The sequence below is a fragment of the Peromyscus maniculatus genome, chromosome 20 (genome assembly GCF_049852395.1).
Source record: "Peromyscus maniculatus bairdii isolate BWxNUB_F1_BW_parent chromosome 20, HU_Pman_BW_mat_3.1, whole genome shotgun sequence".
Taxonomy (NCBI): Eukaryota; Metazoa; Chordata; class Mammalia; order Rodentia; family Cricetidae; genus Peromyscus; species Peromyscus maniculatus.
This window is the reverse complement of record NC_134871.1, coordinates 71,032,705-71,052,721: the sequence shown is the minus strand read 5'-3', so window position 1 is coordinate 71,052,721 and position 20,017 is coordinate 71,032,705. Positions and strand designations below refer to the sequence as shown.

Genomic DNA, 20,017 nt, shown 5'->3' with positions numbered 1-20,017 from the left:
GTGGACAGTGGCTTCTACTCAAGGCAGACCTCAGGCGCTCTACCCAGGGAGCCAGGCTTTCTCACAGGGACAGTAAGGGACTTTAGACAAGTGATCCCCCTGTCTGCTGTATTTAGGGAGGAAAGCTTCGGAAATGTACCTGAACAAGAGGGCCAGGTTCTGAAGAGGGTGTGGGGCCTCAGTGCAGGCCAGTACATGTTCATTAAAATCCCCTAGACAATTTCCCTGGCTTCGGGCTAAAAGAAAGATGTAAAATGCAGCCTGTGTGTGTTTGGATGGGGGCTGCACAGTGGAGGTGGAGTCAGAGCTTGCCTGAGCACAGTCCTCCCCCACAGGCAGTTACCACGCGGACACGGATGCAAAAAACCATCAATTTTATACAGTTTGTGGTTCAGAAGCAACATATGCCAAAAAAAAAAAAAAAACGGTGGCACAGTCCAGGCTGCCCCACCCCACCTGAACGAACTCCTTCCTGTTCCCCAAGGAGCACAGGACCCAGGACCACTGCCTGGCAAGACCCACTTAGTTACAGGCCCCTGGAGAGGGGCTAAGCCCTTAGGGGTCAAGGCTGCAGGGGAGCAACCAGCACCTTGCCCCCTGGATACCAACTGGTCCATTGGTGTGTGTGTGTGTGTCTGTCTGTCTGTCTGTCTGTCTGTGTAGGGCGGGGAATGACCCATCACGGATCTCCTCTCCCCAAGGCGAAGGGTTGGGGAGCAAGTAGAGCTTTTGGAGAGGGCTTCTTGGGACAGGGCCCCCACAAGGCACAACTGACCCAGACTGTAGGCCCGCACAGCCCTCTTTGGTCCCCCAGACCTCTCCCAACTCCCAGTGTCTCCCTCCCCCTGCAGAGATCCTGATGTGGTGTAGGGGAAGGAAGAAAGCAACCAGGCTCCCTTTTTCCTCAGCAGAGACAAGCCGTGCACCGACCAGACCGTCGGCCAGAGCTAGCCAAGGACCCTCTCCCGCAGCTTTGGGCTCCTGGGGTCCTTGGGCCGGCACTCGGCACTCCTGCCCCCACTTTTTGCACTGGCTGTTAGGACGAATAAATAAATAAATACCTCCCGCCTGCCCACCCGCGCCCCTACAGCTGGCTCTCCTCTTCCTCCAGGGAGCGGTTGAGTCCGGGGATGAACTTGAGCAGCCGCCGGCGGAAGCTGCGGTACTTGGTCTTGCGCAGGCCGGCGGCGCCGCACAGGGCCTGCTCGCGGGCCTCAGTCCAGAGCGCGCCCGGCGCGCCCCCGCCGCCACCCCCGCCCGGGCCCGCGCACCGCACGCTGGCGCTGCGGCTGAGCGCGGCGCGGGGTGCGGGACACAGCACGGACGCCGGGGCCGCGGCGGCGGCGGCGGCGGCGCCCGAGCCGGGCGTGCGCGCGGGGGGCGGCGGGGGTGGCAGCGCCTGCGGTTCGGCGCCCCCGAAGAAGCAAGTGTGGTACACGGCGTCGTCGGCGTCCCCCTTGGCGCGCCGCGCGCTCCCGCGGGGACCCCCAGGCGCAGCGAGGAGCGGCCCAAAGGGCAGCGAGCCAGGGAGCAGGCCAGCGCCGTAGAGGCAGGAGCGCACCGACTCCAGTGTGTCATAGATGCTTGGGTCCTTCACCACCAGGCCTGTGGGGACAGAAGTCCAGGGAGCTCCTGAATCCTGGGGCCACAGAGCCCTAGGCCGAGGGTCAGGGGGCATGGGCCGGATACTCGGTTCTTTCCTGTTGGCCACCTACGTGGGCCCTGAGCCCAGCCTTTCTGGCTCTAAACCTGGAGTTAATAAACTCAAGAGTGCCACTTAGGACAGAAGGGCACACGCAGCCTTCTTCTTTTTCTTTTTCGGAGACAGGGTCTCTCCACTTAGCCCTGGCTGTCCCGGGACTCAGCAATGTAGACCAGCCTGGCCTGGAACTCGCAGAGACCACCCCCCCCCACCGCACCCCCCTTGCCCCTGCCTCCAAGTGTTGGGATTAAAGGCATGTGCCAAATGGCAGTGCTCAGTCCTAACCTCCAGAGAGCCACTGAGAGAGCAACACTGTGTATCGGCTAAGGGCAACAATGTAGCGTCCAAAGCAGGAGCTGGGACTCTTCACTGTGGAGCGCAGCAGCCTGCTAGTTCTGAGAGGGGAGGAGAATGGATGGGGCGTCTGTGGGGACGACATCCGGCCCACTCACCATGTACTAGGCGCTGCTCCTGGACCATCAGCGACCGATACTCTCCCCACTTCTCATACAGGGTTTGCTGGAAGACACGGAAGACACGGGCGGCCGGCTGTCAGCAGGACACCAGCAGTGGGGACACAGGGGTCAGGGGGGAAAAGGCACAGAAGCCCGAGGGCTAAGCGGGGTTGAGAAAGATGAAGGAGTCCTTGAAGGAGCAGGAGCGGGCCTGGAGGCCAGGGAATGGGAACCATGGGGGAGAGCCCGGGCTTGCTTGGTCCCCACCTTAAGGTACTGCAGGCGCGCCTCCAGTTCTGCCTTCCGAATGGACGTCCCATACAGAGTTTCCAGTCTGAAGGATCGAGGGGACAAACGCTGAGCAAGCCTGAAAGGCCGAGGGGACGCCACAGGCTGAGCTCAGGAGCCCTTGGGCACTGCACCTAGACATAGGTACCTGAGAACGTTGCCGGATGCCTTGATGATATCAACAATCTCTCGGTGCCGGATGCCTTCCACATTGAGACCGTTGACGCTGGCGATGGTGTCCCCTGCCAGCAAGAGAAAGAGTCAGCACCCGTTTCCCAGGGCATGAAGGAAGGGCTCCAGCCAGGAAGGGCAGAACGGTAACCTGGAGAACTGCTCCTGGACCTCCCTTCCACAGGGCTGGGGAGACCTGGACATCTCATTCACCCCACTCAAAATACACAGAACCTAGCTGGGCTTGGGGGCGCACGCCTTTAATCCCAGCACCCGGGAGGCAGAGGCAGGCGGATCTCTGTGAGTTCGAGGCCAGCCTGGGCTACAGAGTGAGTTCCAGGACAGCCAGGGCTACACAGAGAAACCCTGTCTCAAAAAACAAACAAACAAACAAACAAACAAAGAACAACAAACACAAAACCATAGGCATTTCTCCCTGCACAGAAACCACCAACTTGTCTGGACAGAGCAATCTAGGCAAGGTGTGGGGATTGGGGAAGAGAAGAACTAAGTTATCAGGCACACCCTCAGGAAGTTCTGTCCCCCATGGAACCCTCCCAGATTCCCACGCTCCCCCTGGAGTTTGCTACTTCTGTTTAACCCACATCTGTCATAAGACCCTCTCAACACAGGGGAGGCACAGGGTTAGTGCCCAGCTGGGAGCTGGCACCGGCTCCAGGCATTCGAAGCTTCAGCTTTTGGAGGTCAGGCCCTGACCCTAGGCAGGGCATGCTGGAGACTTTAAGGGCTTGTTTGGGATCCTGGCTTTGGCTACATCAAGGATAATCAGGAACTACCCAGCAAAGTGTTGCTGGTGTGTGGGCAAGGAGGTAAGGGCTTTAGCAACTGTGTTGCTAACCAAATGGGTGTGGACTCATGTAGTCTCAGGCCGCCCCTGACTGGGACCCTGATTTCAGGGTCTCCCACTGGAGCGTCATTTCCTCAATAAAGGACATAGCACGGGTGCCCCAGCAGGAGCGGGAAGATAGGTCCTCGTGGACCCTTTTGAGGCAGACCTGGAAGAGTCTCTCTACCAGATTCTTTCTGCCCAGCTGGACTGCCCAGCCGCTCCGTGCCCAGGGAACCACCTCACCACACTGTGGCCTGCCTTGTTTTGCAAAAGAACTATGCAGGGTCCCACACTAAATGGCCAGTGTGCCCAAATCCAGAGTCCAGATTCTGTTCATTCTTCTGGCTTTCTCCAAGTTGGAGAATGAAGGAGGGAAAAAAAAGTATGCCTCTGCTTAGGAGTAAAGTTACATACCCTGTCCCAGAGCCCTGTATTCTGGGTTCAGGGTCTACCTGGTGTGAGCCCAGCCAGCTGGGCAGGGCTGGACTCGTGAACTCGGCAGACGAAGGTCACCATCTCTACACGCTGCTCCTCCCGGTGGTGAAGGCCGTAAGTCTGGGAACAAGCAAGGGGACACTCGAAACAGAGGCATGTAGCTCAGCCCACCCTCCGGACTGGCTCCTGACCCCTCATCCCTCTGTGCCCAGCTTTTCCTACCTGGATTTCAAAGCCGAAGGTCTGGTTGTCTGTCTTCTCCAAAGTCAGCACCTTCCTGCAGAAGACACCGGGGTTGAGATTACGAGAAGTCAGGAAAGTATGGAAGAGCTGGCTATGGTGGTCCATATCTGTAACCCTGGCACTTGAGAGACTGAGGCAGGAGGATGTCCCATTTGAGTATGAGCTACATAGTGAGGCCCTGTCTAAAAATACAGTAACAAAAACAGGAGTGTGGCAGCCCCACGGCTTAGCTCTCAAGGATGTAGAAGTCTGATCTAGAACATTCCAGAAGGACCCAGAGTCTCCGGCGACAGCTCATTCTTCACAGATTTTTGGAATGCCCTTCCCAAACCCAAATGAAATTGGCCTCAGGGAGCTGCACAGAATTAAAACAGCCTCCTCTGAGGGGAGGGAGGCATCAGGAAAGGCTGGCCCTGAGAAAGGACGAGCCTAGCAGCACCCTAGCCTTCGGGTGAGCCTGGCCACAGACCCACTCACTCACTGAGGCCCCCAATTTGGCCCCAGGGTTGGAGCATCCTGGCTCCTCTGCTTTGGGGAGAAGACAGCCCCACCCCCAGGGGCCAGTCACGAGGCTGGGCGCAGACCACAGCGGCTCCTCCCAGCTGTGGTGTGGCCAGCCCACCAGATGTGAAGGCTGGGGGAGGGGAGCCTGGGGCCACCCCTTCCCGAACTGAAGGCTGCCTGCAGGACACAATGGTCTGGAACCGCTCCAGATCCTAGCCTGCTGGGGGAGCCCAGAGTTTCCTCTGCCCACCCCCTCCCTTCCTTCCCGCCAGCCAGAGGCAGAATAAAGTGGCTCCTAAGGCCTCTTTGAGTCTGGCAGCCTCCAAAGGGCCCTGGAGAGCAGGCCTCCATCCAGCCCCTAGCCTGAGTCACACCCCCTGCCACCTAATGCTGTGCGGCACACTCCCCTTCTTTGAAAGGAGCTTTTAGCCCTGTGTTTTCTGGGGCAGGAGCAGGGGCCTGGAAGGCCTGTGTCTGCCCCAGTGCTTTCTGGGTTCCTGGAAGGGTCTGCAAACTTTTACTGCACAGAGCCAGATGGTAAATATTTCAGGTTTTGTGGGCCCCATATGGCCTCTGTCATGTATTATTCTTTGTTTTTACAACCCTTTAAAATATTAAAATAAGCCGGGCATGGTGGTGTACGCCTTTAATCCCAGCACCTGGGAGGTGGAGGCAGGGGCATCTCTGTGAATTCAAAGACAGCGTGGTCTACGTAATGAGTTCCAGGCAGGGGTCTATAGAGAGACTCTGTCTCAAAAGAACAAGAAAAACAAAGCCAAAAAAAAAAAAAAAAAAAAAAATTAAAGTAAGTTTGTAAGTGTGTGCACATATATTTTCTTAGTGGAAGAGTCAAACAGCCCCATCTGGCCAGTGGGCAACCGTTTGCTGGCCCATTTCAAAGGAAGCCAGGCCCGAATCAGGCATGAGATGTGGGCAAAAGGGAACCTGAGCTCCAGGTCTAGGGTGAGCACCTAGCCCTGTCCACATCTCAGATCCAAGTGCAGACCACGTGATTGGACCCACACGGGACTAAAGGTTGGGGTGTCAGACTCAAACATCTGGTTATAGAGTGTCTGGGTCCACTGAGGTGGGCTGGGTTGGGCTTAGGGAAGCCACAGAGGACATGAGGACACTCCCATGGTGCCTCCTACTTCCCACCCTCCACCTCTCACTAATCCAGCTCTTCTTCCCAGGAAGAGGCAACTGACAGAGATTGGGGGTGGTTAAGGAGCACCTAATGACTCAAAAGTGCCCCCCCTTATTCTGCCGCCCCTTCATACAGCCCACACCCCCACCTGCCCCTCAATCCCAGCAGGGAACTCATGCTCCAGGATGGGAGATGCCTCCCAGGGGGGCTGGGCTGAGATGCTGTGTGGGGCCCCCTCCCCCCAGCACCTCACTTTTCTGGACCACAGCAGGGGCTTTGGGTGGGGGTGACTCACCGCTGCTGTTCAGGACTCTGGCTGAAATTCTTCCGACGGAATCCTGAGCCCTTGGTGGGAAAATGGCCAGAAGACAATGAGAGGGTGCCATCCTTGAAGAGGTGCTGAGAAGCTCTCTCTAGGGGGACTCTGACCTGAGACCCAGCTCTGGACGCAGCACCCCACTTCCTGATGCCTGTCTTCCCTACCAGCTCCACCTCTGCTTTGCTGGTGTGACTATGTGCCAAGTGTAGCCACTACCACCACTCCCAGAGTTCACACCACCCCTGGGACCTCCGGACCTCCAGGGCACATCTGTCCTGGGCTCTAGACGGGCGAACTCTCTCTCTTTTTTTTTTTAATAATTCATTTATTTTTATTTTATGTGCATTGGTGTTTTGCCTGCATGCATGTCTGTGTGAGGGTGTCAGATCTTGGAGTTACAGACAGTTGTGAGCCACCATGTGGTTGCTGGGAATTGAACCCGGGTCCTATGGAAGAGCAGTCAGTGCTCTTAACTGCTGAGCCATCTCTCCAGCCCTTAGATGGGTGAACTTTAACCTCTACTGGTTAGCTTGGGGAAGTCTGTGACTCTAGAATGATCTTCACCACTGGGATCACGTCTGACAGCCCTGGCCTTCCAGGCTCCAAAAGCTGAGGCAGGAGCTTTTCCCTAATTGAAGAGAAAGAAGGGTAGGAAAAGCCACTGGGCTTAAGGTACTAACTCCAGGGTCCCTGCCAGCTGGGTCTGCCCATTAGTTCAGGCAGACAGTAGTCTGGGAGAGCAGAGAGTCAGGGGCCCGGGCAGGAGGCTGTCAACGCCAGCCAGAAGGTGGTAGAGGGTCAAAGCTCCTAAGGACAGGATGCCTGGGGGCTGGCTGTGGACTCCAGCTGCAGCTGGCCACGTCCTCCAGACCTGAGTCTCCCGATATGGCTGTGCATTTTTTTTTTTCTGAGACAAAGTATATAACTAAATAAACAAAAAATCTGAGTCAAACTTGCCTCACACTATAGTTGAGAAACTGGGGGCTCTTTTTTGGAGGAGAATGCCCCTAACTCTTTAGGGCTCTAGAAAGCCTAAAACAATCTCTGTGCCTCCTAAGATTTTTAGTTCTTGGAGGAAGTTCCATCCGGGACCAGCCCTTTCCCAAAGTGCCAAAACAACTTGAGGCCTTCCTGGGTTGTGTTCTGGCTAATACTCTCTAACTGCCAAGATGCCTCAAAGCAAGAAGAAGGGGACCCTCTTCCTCCAGAACCAAAGATTAGCCTCAGGGTGGGGACAGTACCCAAATGGGCCAAGGAGGAAGCACTGGGCAGCACAGAGAGACCCCTTTGTTTTTCAACACGATTTTCATAAAATGCAAATTCTCAACAAGCTGTTCATTGTGTGTAGTGGGGAGCCGGGGACCTAGGAGAGAAGGAGGGGGCCGCGTGGAAAGGCCGCCCATCCCTTCTCCTTAACCTGGGTCTTGGGTCTGAGCACTCAGGTCCTCCCAGGCCAGAGGAACAGCCTCTCACTAACGGGGACACGCAGAGAGCGGGTGCGGCCGGCATCCTTCCTGCCCTGTGACCTCTCCCACCGCGTCCGGTCCTGGCTGAACTCAAGAGGGCCGCGCTCTCGCAGCCGGCATCTCAGATGCGGGACCAAGCGTGAGGCCCTGAGCCCAGGAAGGCCGGCGTCCTAACGGAGGGGGTGTTCTCGGGAATTCGCGGCACTGCTTCCACCGGGCCATTAGCTTCTCTCCCGCCCAGGGCTCCGGGACCCTCAACTTGTCTGAGGCAAGTGGCAGAATTCCTTCCTTAGCCCTTCCTGCTCCAACTTCAGGAGGTGCTTGGGCGAGGGGGGGTCCTGGGAGTTCTAGACTTCTGGACACCGGCAGGCTGAGCGGGAGGCGGCAGAAAGCCAGATGGAGCGAGCTGGAGAAAGGGGGTGCTGGGGCGGAGTCAAGGCCGGAGAGTGGGAGGAGGTGGGGCGTCTGCGCGTGGGGAGCGCAGTGGAGTGGAGAGCCAGCCGAACCGGGGGCGTCGTGGTGGCGGGGACCACAGCTTTCCGAGCTGGGAGTGGGTAGGTTTGCGCCTTTGTGGGGACAGGGCCGAGCCAGGCGGGTGGCCCAGGGTCGGGGGGGTGGAGTGGGATGGGGTGTGCTGAAATGTGGCAGTCATCAGGCGCTGCTGCGGCGGAGCAGATCCTGCCGAAGGGACCCAGGGTACCGAGTCTGGGGACGCAGGTTAAGTAGGGGACGCACCTTTCGGCGGGGCAGGGTGCCCCCGGACACCGCGAGCGCACGGTACAGCTCCGCCGGGTGGTAGTCCTCCAGCGCCGCGTACAGCTCGTCTCCCGGGTTGGCTCCAGGCGGAGCGGCGGCAGCTGGGGGGCCCGCGGGGGCCGGGGCCGGGGCCGGGGCCGGGGCCGGCGCGGCACGAGCCGCTTCCGAGTCGGGAGCCCGGCCAGCGGGGTCCGGCGCGGCCGCCGCCTCCTCCTTCTGCTGCAGCTTCCTGAGTCGACGGAGGGTCATGGCTCCGGCGCCCGGCGCCCCTCGGGGGGCTGCGCTCGCTCCGCTCGGCTCGGCGGGGCTGGCTTCGGCTGGGGGAATCCAGCCGAGCGGGCCGCGTGTAGCCGGGCTTTATAGACTCCCGCGAGGCGTGGGGGAGCGGCCTCCGGTGGCCTCGCCCCCCGACACGCTGGCACCGCCCCCTCCCTCCCCCCGGGGAGAAGGGGGGGACCCCGCGATGGCGAGCCCCGCCCACAGCGCGCCGCGGACCGCCGGGCTCGGGAAACTCTTGGGGGGACTCGGGCGCTCCGTGGGGGAAACCTAGGCGCCCACGGCAGCGGGAGGGACGGGACATCTGGGGCGAGCAGGGGTTTGCGTGCTACCTGGAAGCAGTCCGTGAGGGCGCGTTGGTGGAGAGCAGAAGTTTGGGAAATGAACGAACGATGGCTTTAGTGGTTCGTGGAGATGGGGGTCGCAGTGAGGAGTCTTGGCAAATGAGCTGAGGGAAGCTTTGAGATCCGGGGAAGGTGTGGGGCGGGGGGTCAGACTGCAGACGCGGTGGGGAGACTGCAGGAGGTCCTGGACCGGGGAGTGGGGGGCGGGCATGCATGGGGGCAGGGTTGTGGTTTCTGAGGAAGGAACAGGGAGAAATCTCTGAACAGACCTCGCAGACAGAGGGGCTGAGGGTTTCCCCGACCACCTGCATCCTAGAGGAGCTAACTAAGGCTACCTTCCTTTCCCAAAGCCAGGGGGAAGGCAGACTGTGGAAACCTGCAAGTAGAAGATTTAATTTGGAGTCGTCCCCCCCACCCCCACCCCATGCTGGAGTTCAGGCTCCCTTTCCCCACGTGGGGCTCGGAATACGCCCAGAGAAGGTGCTCAGTGTTGGGGCATGGCGGTGATGAGCCATTCTCTAATCCTGACTTAGACACCACCGTTCCCCGTACTCCTGGTTACCATGGCTGCCAGGCTGCAGGAGAGGCGGATGACCCAGCCCATGTCTGTCGTCAGTGATTCCCAAATAAGAAGTGAGAGAGGGAAGTGGTCAGTGTCTAGCCACCACAGAGCGAGCCTGGGGCTCCACGTTCGGACGCGCGCCATTACGTGTGTGCCTTACCTGCATCACCACAGCCGTGTGAAGCGGGTACCGGTGTTGTCCCTTACAGACCCAGGCAGAAAGCACCTTGCTGGGAGGGCCACTCAGAGGCCAAGCTGAGGTCCCAAACAGGGCAGCCTGGTTCTAGGGCTCCGGCCTACCTACTCTGGTGACTTCAGTTCTTCAAGCCGAGTTTGAGCCCCACTCTGTACCAGGGGCTGGCTAGACACCGGTGTAAGGGGGAGCTTGGTCGGGCAGGGGGCAGCATGCTGTGCACGTGCTGCGTAAGACACATACCGTGGGGGGGGGGGGGAGGTGAGGGGGAAGCAAAGGCCAGAAGGCCAGGAGAGGAGGCTGTCTTCTGCCTGTTTTGGTTCACCACTCTGGCTAGCTCCCTGCCTCTTGCCCGCCCCCAGGCCCCTGCGCCCCCACCATAGAAGAGGGAGGTGGGAGGGGAGGGGTGCTCCTCCACAGTCAGAAACGGCGCAAGTCCAGATGGCAGGATGCTTTGTGGGGTGGGGGTGGGGGTGGCTTTAGAGCTAAGGTCTAGTTACCTTAATGCTTTTCTCCCCCCCACACACCCCCCTTTAACCACCTAGCGGCCATTAGTTGAGGGGCCAAGGGAGTGTGTGTTAGTGGGGAAACGTGACTCTACTGAGAGCGCGAACACGGATGGACCCCTGGACCGTCAGTGGCCTGCCCCTGACAGACTGCCTCTGTGTGTGTGTGTGTGTGGGGGGGGTTATAAAGGTAGAAGGTCCAAGAGTTTCTATTATATTCATTCCTGCGCTTATCCATGAAAGGACCCTCCCCAAGAGGACCCTGCACAACCTCTTCTACGAAGGAGCCACCTCCCTACTCCCGAGGATTACTTAGTCAATGTATGCCCAGCAGCCCCGCTGACACAGACCTCCTTCGGGCAGACACAGAGGCAGATCTCCCTCCCCACGCCCCCAGTTTGTGCAAGTGCGGCAGCCTCTGGCCCCCCAGGGAGAAGCCAGCAGCACAGGGAGCCGAAGTTTCTCCCCTAAGAAGGAAGGTGCTGGGAACCCCAGAGCTAGTGTGAACCCAGAAGAGGCAATTTCTATAAAGTCATTGGCATGATTTCCTCAAATCCTAGGATTTCAGAGCTGGAAGGGGCCTCACGTTCTGGAAAAGATGTGTGTGGTCCCAGCCCTGCTGCCGGTAACAGCAGCCAGAGAGGAGAGACCTCCGCAGAATGGGCTGGGGAAGCCAGGGCTCTTGATGAAGGCTGTAGCTGGCAGCTGCAGGAGACCGCCCCATGCCTGCCTGCTTCCCCGCCCGCCCCTCGGGTCTCTGGGGAAGGCTGGGTAGTCCTAGGTGCCTCCCTGTGGGATGGTGACGCCCTCTGCTGGTCACGAGCCTTGTGGTGGGAAATCTCTGGACTCAAAGGTGGCCTAGTGGTTGCCCGGACACCCAGCGGTGTTTTAGGATCCCACACGGCCTTTGTGCCGCTCAGGAGGATCTGTGCTTGGCTGGTCACGGAGGTCACAGCGAGGGACTGGTGAGGAGGGAGATGATGCAGGTGAATTGCACTGGAGACTGGCAGTGGCTGGGTTTTCTGGGGACAGTAACCTCCCTTCCCAGCACAGCTCCAGAGCTCAGCCTTCTGCTGCTCTCCCCGACCTCCTCAGAAGCCACACCCCTTGTCTGGCATCTGTTCTCTTCCTCCAATCTGCTGCAGCCTTCGGCAGGCCTTCTGGCACTCCAGAATGTCCCCTGCCCCTCGTGCCTCCCCGCAAATGCCCTGTGGATCTGCTCCTGGGAAATCTATACTCCGTCTGCAACTTCTGCAGAAGCAGGTGTCTTGTTCCCAGGGAGTTCAGGTTTCCCGGCTCTTGGCTCCAGCTGCCCTGGCTGAGATGGGCTGGGTCTGAGGAGGGACCTGGACAGTGTGGGATTAGTAGGGGATGTCTGATGAACAAAGCCTCTTCTCACTTATATAGGACAACCCTTTGCCAAGTCTCCCACCAACCCACAATCACCTCCTGTGACCTCACAGACCTGCTTAAACCCTGGGGTGCCCTCAGGAAGTTGGAACACTAGCGCTGTGGAAGTTCGGGCCTTCTAGAGCCTCAGGGAAGCAGTTATGTCAGGATCCAGAACTGGCAAGGATGAATAGCTCTGTGGATGCCGCCTCCGCTTCTGCCCTGGGGGTGGGGGGGTGGGGTGAGCAGGACAAGGCCTGGGGTTCCGCTGGCCCGCTGGTCCACCAGGAATGAGGGGCTGGGCCTTGGCTGCATGACATCGCTGCCCGCTCGCTCGCAGGAGGCCGCGAACAGCCGGTGGGCAGCTGGCTGGGCAGGGGATGCTTGTTTTCTTAATGGCTCCTGTTGCCTAACAATGTTCATGGGCGAGTGCAGGGGCCCCGCTAAGGAAGGTTCTAGCAGCAGGCCCGATCCAGCACAGCTCTGACTCCTAGGAGACAGGACAGTTTGTGTTGGATATGGGTGTCTCAGGGTCTGGTCCCATCCAGAGGCCAAGGGCCATCTGCCTCTTGATTGGTGGGTTGGAGTAACGGAAGGATTTTCCTCAGAGCAGCAGCACCTCACTCCTAAGACCTGGAGTACGCATTCTCTTACCCCTCACTTCAGCACAGGTACTCATGGGGAGGGAAAGCAGAAAGTGACAGCTCTCAGGCCCGGCTCCGCAGAGCTCTTCCCTGTGGGCAAACGCACACCTGTGGGCAAACGCACACCTGTGGGCAAATGCACACCTGTGGGCAAATGCACACCTGCGGGCAAATGCACACCTGCGGGCAAATGCACATCTGTGGGCAAACGCACACCTGTGGGCAAATGCACACCTGCGGGCAAATGCACATCTGTGGGCAAATGCACACCTGTGGGCAAATGCACACCTGCGGGCAAATGCACACCTGCGGGCAAATGCACACCTGTGGGCAAGTGCACACCTGTGGGCAAATGCACACCTGTGGGCAAACGCACACCTGCGGGCAAATGCACACCTATTCCTAGTGTAATCCTTGGCTTCCTCTCAGGGACAGCATTGTGCATCCGGCTCCCAAACCCCAAAACACACATGCTAGACCTTCAGGCCACGGCTCTGCCACCGACTCCTGACAGAACTCAGCTTCCCCTTCCTGCCACGGTTTGTGTCTGATCGTGTCCGACTCTGTGTCTCCTGCCCACCGGCTCCCCGTTTCGGTCCTGCCCAAGGTCAGTACAGACTTTCCCTACAGACAGGCAGGGCCACACCACTCCCCTGACGACAGTCCTCTGCTGTGTCTGAATGCTGGTGTCCCACAGACTCAGCCCTCCCTGTGACAAGGTCTTTAGGAGGTGGTTCGGTCAGCGGGGCTCTGACGTCATGAATGGGACAGGTGCTGGCTGGTTTTTATGTCAACTTGACATAGGCTGGAGTTGTCTGAGAGGAGAAAGCCTCAGTTGAGAAAATGCCAAGTGCCTCACTATGTAGCCCTCGCTCACCTGAAACTCACTGTGTAAACCAGGCTGGCCTTAAACTCAAGAGATCTGCCTGCCTCTGCCTCCAAAAAATGCGGAGATTAAAGGCTTGCCCTTGCCGGGCGGTGGTGGCGCACGCCTTTAATCCCAGCACTCGGGAGGCAGAGGCAGAGGCAGGCAGATCTCTGTGAGTTCGAGGCCAGCCTGGTCTCCAAAGCGAGTTCCAGGAAAGGCGCAAAGCAACACAGAGAAACCCTGTCTTGAAAAACCAAAAAAAAAAAAAAAAAAAAAAAAGGCTTGCCCTATCTGGCCCGGACTGATTAGCAACAGGAACAAACTAAGACACCCTTCAATGGCGTTATTCCTACATGAAGAGTGGGGAGTAAGGTTTTTTGTTTGTTTGTTTGCTTTGGTGATTTTGGTTTTTAAAAGGGTCTCATCACAGGGCCTTGAAACCTGTATATAGCCAACAATAACCTCGAGCCTCTGTTTCCTGCCTCTCCACAGGAGACCTATGCATCACCACGCACCCAGTTTTATACATTGCTGAGAATCAATGTGCACCACCAGCGCAACTATATTCCCAGCTCTAGTAGGTTTTAACTTATGGTACAGTAGGCATGCTAGCTATTAAGGAAAGTTTGGGGGCTGGAGAGACAATCCAGCACAGCAGTTAAGAGCATTGGCTGCTCTTCCAGAGGACCCGGGTTCAATTCCCAGCACCCACATAGTGGCTCACAGCTGTCTGTAACTCCAAGATCTGACACCCTCACACAGACACATAAAATAAAATAAAAATTAATTAAAAAAAGAAAAGTCAGGCTGGAGAGATGGCTCAGAGGTTAAGAGCACTGACTGTTCTTCCAGAGGTCCTGAGTTCAATTCCCAGCAACCACATGGTGGCTCACAACCATCTGTAATGAGATCTGGCTCCCTCTTCTGGCCTGCAGGCAGAATACTGTATACATAATAAATAAATAAATCTTTAAAAATAAAAACGAAAAATAAGAAAAGTTTGGAGACCAACACAAGAGGGAAATCTCCTGATCCGCAGAGGAAGTTGTCCCAGCAGAGGTAACAGAGTCCTACAGTGACAATTCTGCCATCCCGCCTCCCTTCTCAACTAGGAACAGCTTCAGGTGACTCCCCCTCCTTATATTCCCGGCTTCCCTGATGTGACCGGAATGATCATCTCTGGATTTGTGCTGTTGTTGTCAGGATTTATCTTTATGAGTGTTCTGCCTACATGTATGCAAGTGCATGCGTGTTGCCCACAGAGGCCGGAAGAGGACATTGGATTCTCCCAGAACCGGAGTGACAGTTGTGAGCTGCCATGTGGGCACTGGGAATGGAAGCCCAGTCCTCTCCAAGAGCAAGTGCTTTTAACTACTGATTCATCTCTCCAGCCTCCTGTTTATGTATTGTGTGTGTGTGGGTGGGTGTGTCTTAGCACCACAGTGTGAGTGTGGAGGTCAGGGGACAACTTGTGGGAACTGATTCTCTCCTCCCATTCTGTGGGTATCGGGGACCAAACTCACACCATCAAGGCAAGAGTCTTTACCTGCTGAGCTGTCTCACCAGGTCCCTTGGTTTTTGGTTTTTGGTTTTTTGTTTTGTTTTGTTTTTAGACAGAGTCTCATTGTGTATCCCTGGCTGGCTTGGACTCATTATGTAGACCAGGCTGGCCCTCTGCCTCCCAGGTTCTGGGATTGAAGGCGGTCTCCACCCTTCAGGACCCCCTTGTCTTTAGAGACAGGTGTTCTGTAGCTCAGGCTGGCCTCCAGATTACCTCAACCTCTTCCTTGTGCTGGAATTATAGGTGTACACTAGGCATGTGCTGTGGATATGTTCTGTATGCTGTGAATGTGTTGCTCTGATTGGTTGATAAATAAAATGCTGATTGGCCAGTAGCCAGGCAGGAAGTATAGGCGGGACAAGCAGAGAAGAGAATTCTGGGAACAGGAAGGCTGAGTCAGGAGTCGCCAGCCAGACACAGAGGAAGCGAGATGTAAAAGTACCAGTAAGCCACAAGCGACGTGACAAGTTATAGGTTAACAGAAATGGGTTAATTTAAGATTTAAGAACAGATAGCAAGAAGCTTGCCACAGCCATACAGTCTATAAGTAATACAAGTCTCTGTGTGTTTACTTGGCTGTGGGACTGGAAGATGAGACAGATTTGTCCTGACCATGGGCTGGGCAGAACCAGGAAAACTTCAGCTATAGGCATGTAGTATCTCTGCTTGGTTTTTAAAATTTTATTCTTTTACAGTTTCATGCAGGCATATATTTCAGTCACATCCTCCCCCTCTCCCCCCATGACCTTCTCTTACACACTCATGGATTTTGGACCGTAACATCCTTTTTTTTTTTCCCCCTGGAGCTGAGGACCGAACCCAGGGCCTTGCACTTGCTAGGCAAGCGTTCTACCACTGAGCTAAATCCCCAAAACCCGGTAACATCCTTTAACCCTCTCTTGCTCAGTCAGTAGGCCCGTGCCCATTTCAAAATATATGTCTCCTTTACCCCAACCTCCTCTCTTCCATGGTCGCCACTGCCCTGTCTGTTCTTGCCATGGTACTTCCTTCTCCCCCCACCCCTCAGCAGCCATCTGTTCTCAAGGAGGGAAGACCGTGGAGAGCTCTGTCCTTCTCCCCCCAGACATCTCACCTGTGGCTCTGGGATGCCCAGCATTGCTCTGTAATGGGGCTTGCCCTAATCTGCCTGATATTTGTACAAATGTGACCTCTCTGGATCAAGCAGCCCTTGAAGTCAGTGGCCTGGCTGACATGTCTGTGTTCTGCCTATTTTTTTAAGTCCTAAGGATACTCAGGAAATAGCTAAAAGCTCATCTGTTCCTGAGACCCCCAGAGCCCACACACCCATCTTTGGCTTCCAAGGAGCATCCTCAAAAGGATCCGGTTTTGGCTGCCACCCTCCACGGTCCTGGGACCCGTCGTATTGACAAGCTGCAGTGCCCAGTTGTTAGGTCAAGTATCAACACAGATGTTGCTGTAAAAGAAAGTTTTAGACATGATTAACATTGAAGTCAGTGGGCTTTTGTTTGTTTGATATGGAGTCTTAACCTACAGCCCACACTGGTTTGGAACTCACTCTGTAGTCAGGATGGCTTCCAATCTATGGTGATTCTCCTGCCTCAGTTTCCTGAGTGCCCGGATTACAGGTGTGAGCCACCATGCCTGACTAAATCAGTAGACTTTGACTAAAGCAGAATGACCTCTGTTATTGTTTTTGTGTTACTGTAACAAAGCTGGGCGGTGACTGACACACCCCTTTAATCCCAGCACTCTGGAGGCAGAGGCAGGTGGATCTCTGTGAGTTCAAGGCCAGCCTGGTCTACAGAGCTACACAGACAAACAGTCTGGAAAACACCAGCCAACAAAACAACCTTGATACATGTGAGATCACAGTTTTGGACGATTCAGTCTGTGATCGACAGCCCTGCTACCTTGAGTCTGGGAGGCAGGACATCATGGTGGGTCCATGAGGAGCAAAGCCCCTCAACTCAGCGAGAGGATGGCCATTCCCAACCTAATTTCTATCAAGTCCTATCAAGTCTCATCACCTTCCAGCTTTCAAGCAGTTTTGTGTCCTGGAAGGTTGCAAAAGTATGGGTCCCACAATCCGTTACGGAGGCTGTGCAGGCTGATGCTGTAAGAATGGGTCCCACAATCCGTTACGGAGGCTGTGCAGGCTGATGCTGTAAGAATGGGTCCCACAATCCATTACAGAGGCTGTGCAGGCTGGTGCTGTAAACTTAACAGGATCTACAGTCACCTCGGAACTAAGACCGAGCAGGCCCGGGAAGGATTGTGTAGACTAGGTTAGCCTCTAATGTCTGTGGGGGATTATCTAGATTATATTGAGGCGGGAGCGTCCACCCTCAAATGTGGGTGGCACCATCCCATGCACTAGGGCCTTGGACTGCATTAAAAGGAGAAACAAAGCTGAGCAGGAGCCGTTATTGTGGTTCCCGAGTGAGCAATGACACCAGTTGCCTCTCCAAGCTCCTGCCATCGGGACAGACTGTACTGTCATACCGTGAACCCTGACAACCTTCCTTAAGGTTGCATCTGTCGGTATTTTGTAACTAAGAAAATGTAGTTAACACAAGGACATATTCCCAATGACTTAAAGTCCCATCCCCCCCCCCATGTCCCAGTGGCGCTGGGACTGGAGACCAAGCTTTGAACGTGGACCTTTAGGGGACACTAACCTAAACAACAGCATTCCCACAAATGTGGGTTTTCTACAGCTGAAGGCCTTGAACTGAGGTGCGGAAGGAAGGACTCTGTCTTTAGATTCAAGACTGCAGGGCCAGTTCTCCCTTGGGAGCTCTGGTCTATTGGTCATTTTTCAAATTTTTTATTTGCTAGCCCTTACAACTAACTCAGTGCCTCAGTCCGTGTCTGTCTGTCTCTCTCTTTCACACACACACACACCTCTAAAAACTTCCTGTTATCATATTGGTTGTTTTGCTGCAGGACCCTCGTTCCACCATTTCTGGCTTAATCCAAGCCTTTCCCTCGCTCAGTCACTCCCACCCTCTTATGTCCCCCAGTCAGAGGCTTGAGCTGTAATTACTTCTAATTTTGCTTTGTGTTCAGCAAGCATATTTCCCAGGACTGTAAAAATGTGAAGCCGAACACCAAGGATGCCCCCTCCGGATGAATTCAATGTCTTCAGTGTCACAGGCCTTCCAGTGCCGACACAGCGACTTCCGAGAATACGGGAAGCCGTGCCAGGTGATCAGGCTGGCAAAGCTGACCCTGCAAATCATGCCTAGGTCCCAGATGGGCAAGAGACCGATCAGCCATGGGATGGGCTACAAGGAACCTGCATGAGGTCAGGGTTGAGTTCACATAAACCTCTGCCTTTCTTTCTAGAATAGGGCAGACCACATGAATCTCGGCAAGGACCTTGGGCTTCTGCCATGACCTTTGACAAGGGAAGTATGGCCAGGACATAAGGACAAATTAATCTGGGTTATTGGGGCATGTGTCAAACTTACAGCAATCTCCTAGAGATCTGCTGGTTGATTTTCAGCTTAGCAATCACAGATGGGAGAACACCAGAAAACCACAGGTGAGAACCAGGACTCCGTCCCCGGGAGAGCTGGAGCAGTGGGCTAAATTTTACAGGACACTGTGGTGAAGACAGGGACCTAGCCACACCCAGGATGGGGAGAGGCTGCCTTGTGAAGGGATGCGAGTCCGTAGTGTCCTGCTCTCCTGTGCGCCACTGACTACTTGGGGCAGTTCCCACCCTGGCCACCCCTGGCTCTAGTGAGGATCAGGAAAGCAGCCACCTTGGGTGAAGAAGACAGATGTGTGGAGGCGGGAGACAGTAGGTGCTACAGGGCTGCAAACAACACTCTTAGATCCAAGGTCTTCCCCAACCATGAGCTCATGGTCTCGGTCAATCCATTTCACTTTTCTAATAACCATCCACTTTATAATCCATAATGACAATAATGCCTACTTCATGTGGTTGTTTTTAGGGTTAAATAGTTAGTACATAAACCAATATTCGGATCTGGCACAAACAATCATTAGCAACTTTTGTTTTGAGACAGGGTCTATGAAGTCCCAGCTGTTCTGGAACTTGTTATAAAGACTAGGATGGCCTTGAACGCAGAGATTCTCCTGCCTCTGCCTCCTGAGCGCTGGGATTAAAGGCATGCTCAACCACACTCAGCTTTAGCAGTGTTTTAAGTTTTTATAATTTTTTTTTATAAATTTAAATTACTTTATTGTGTGTGTGTGTGTGTGTGTGTGTGTGTGTGTGTGTGTTTGTGCGCGCGCGCGCACATGTGCCACAGCCTGTAGGGGGTGGTTAGAGGATGGATTCTCCTGTTTCACTCTCCTACCTCACCATGGAAATCTTTTACCAACAGGGCCACTTCCCTGCTACACAGTAAGTTCTCCATCGGCCTTTGCTGGTATTAATTGAATATTGTTCATATTTGACAGCTACCATCTCCTTCTTCTTCTCTTCTTTTTCTTTCTTTTTTTTTGTTTTTTTGTTTTTTTTTAAGACAGGTTTCTATAACAGCCTTGGCTGTCCTGGAACTCTCTGTAGCCCAGGCTGGCCTCCAACTCAGAGATCCGCCTGCCTCTGCCTCCCGAGTGCTGGGATTAGAGGCGTGTGCCGCCGCCGCCGCCGCCGCCGCCGCCGCCGCCGCCGCCGCCGCCGCCACCACCACCACCAGGCCCTTTAAATGTTCTGTGGCCTTTACTTAAGTGGGAGGGAGAACACACTCTGCAGAAGGCACTCAGGAGCTGCAAGTCCCGTCCCCTGTCCCCCGTGTCCCCCCTCAGTTTCTTCAAAAACCCAGAACTGTTCTTGGAGTGAGTTTACATGCCCCTTCCAGGTATAGCGGAGAGACGTGAGCTTAACTCAGATTACCCATCATGACTGACTATTGCTATTTGTTCATAGGCCGCTACAGAACAACATGTTTTTCCACTTGTAGCATGTTGCTGTGATTGTATACAGCTTGAGCTCATGAGAACATTACTCAGGTGACCTTTCTTTTACCCTCAGGATATGAACTGTCTGATGCTCTGAATAAAGTTGGCTTTTATTGCATGAGACTTTACTCTGCCTCATTTTTAGGCCCCGCTTTTCCGGGTCCAACTACCAACCAGAGTGATGAATACCAGCCATACTCTGAAAACTGCAGCAAAACTATTGACTCAGACCTGAGTTTCCTAAAAACCCCAGAACTCAGTTACACGTCAGTCTAGGTGAGGGGACAGACGTAAAACTGGGCAAGCTCTTATTGTGCCTTGGAGAGTCAGTGGCCTGTGATTAACCAGAACCATCAATAAATATCCTTTTTCTGTAAACAGACCAAAATGCTAACAGATAACACAAAGTGGCCTCTCTACC

At 55.2% G+C, this 20,017-nt stretch overlaps 1 protein-coding gene across 1 annotated transcript; it reads right to left on the bottom strand.

Moving 5' to 3' along the window:
* Positions 1-357: 357 nt before the first annotated feature.
* Positions 358-8,689, bottom strand: Tamalin (trafficking regulator and scaffold protein tamalin). The gene is made up of 8 exons (XM_076556880.1): positions 8,316-8,689; positions 6,091-6,140; positions 4,124-4,178; positions 3,919-4,021; positions 2,594-2,687; positions 2,425-2,491; positions 2,155-2,221; positions 358-1,605 (listed from the first exon to the last, which is right to left on the bottom strand). Exons 1-8 carry the CDS (start codon positions 8,583-8,585, stop codon positions 1,085-1,087), a joined length of 1,227 nt encoding a protein of 408 aa, XP_076412995.1. The 5' UTR covers positions 8,586-8,689; the 3' UTR covers positions 358-1,084.
* Positions 8,690-20,017: the final 11,328 nt, after the last annotated feature.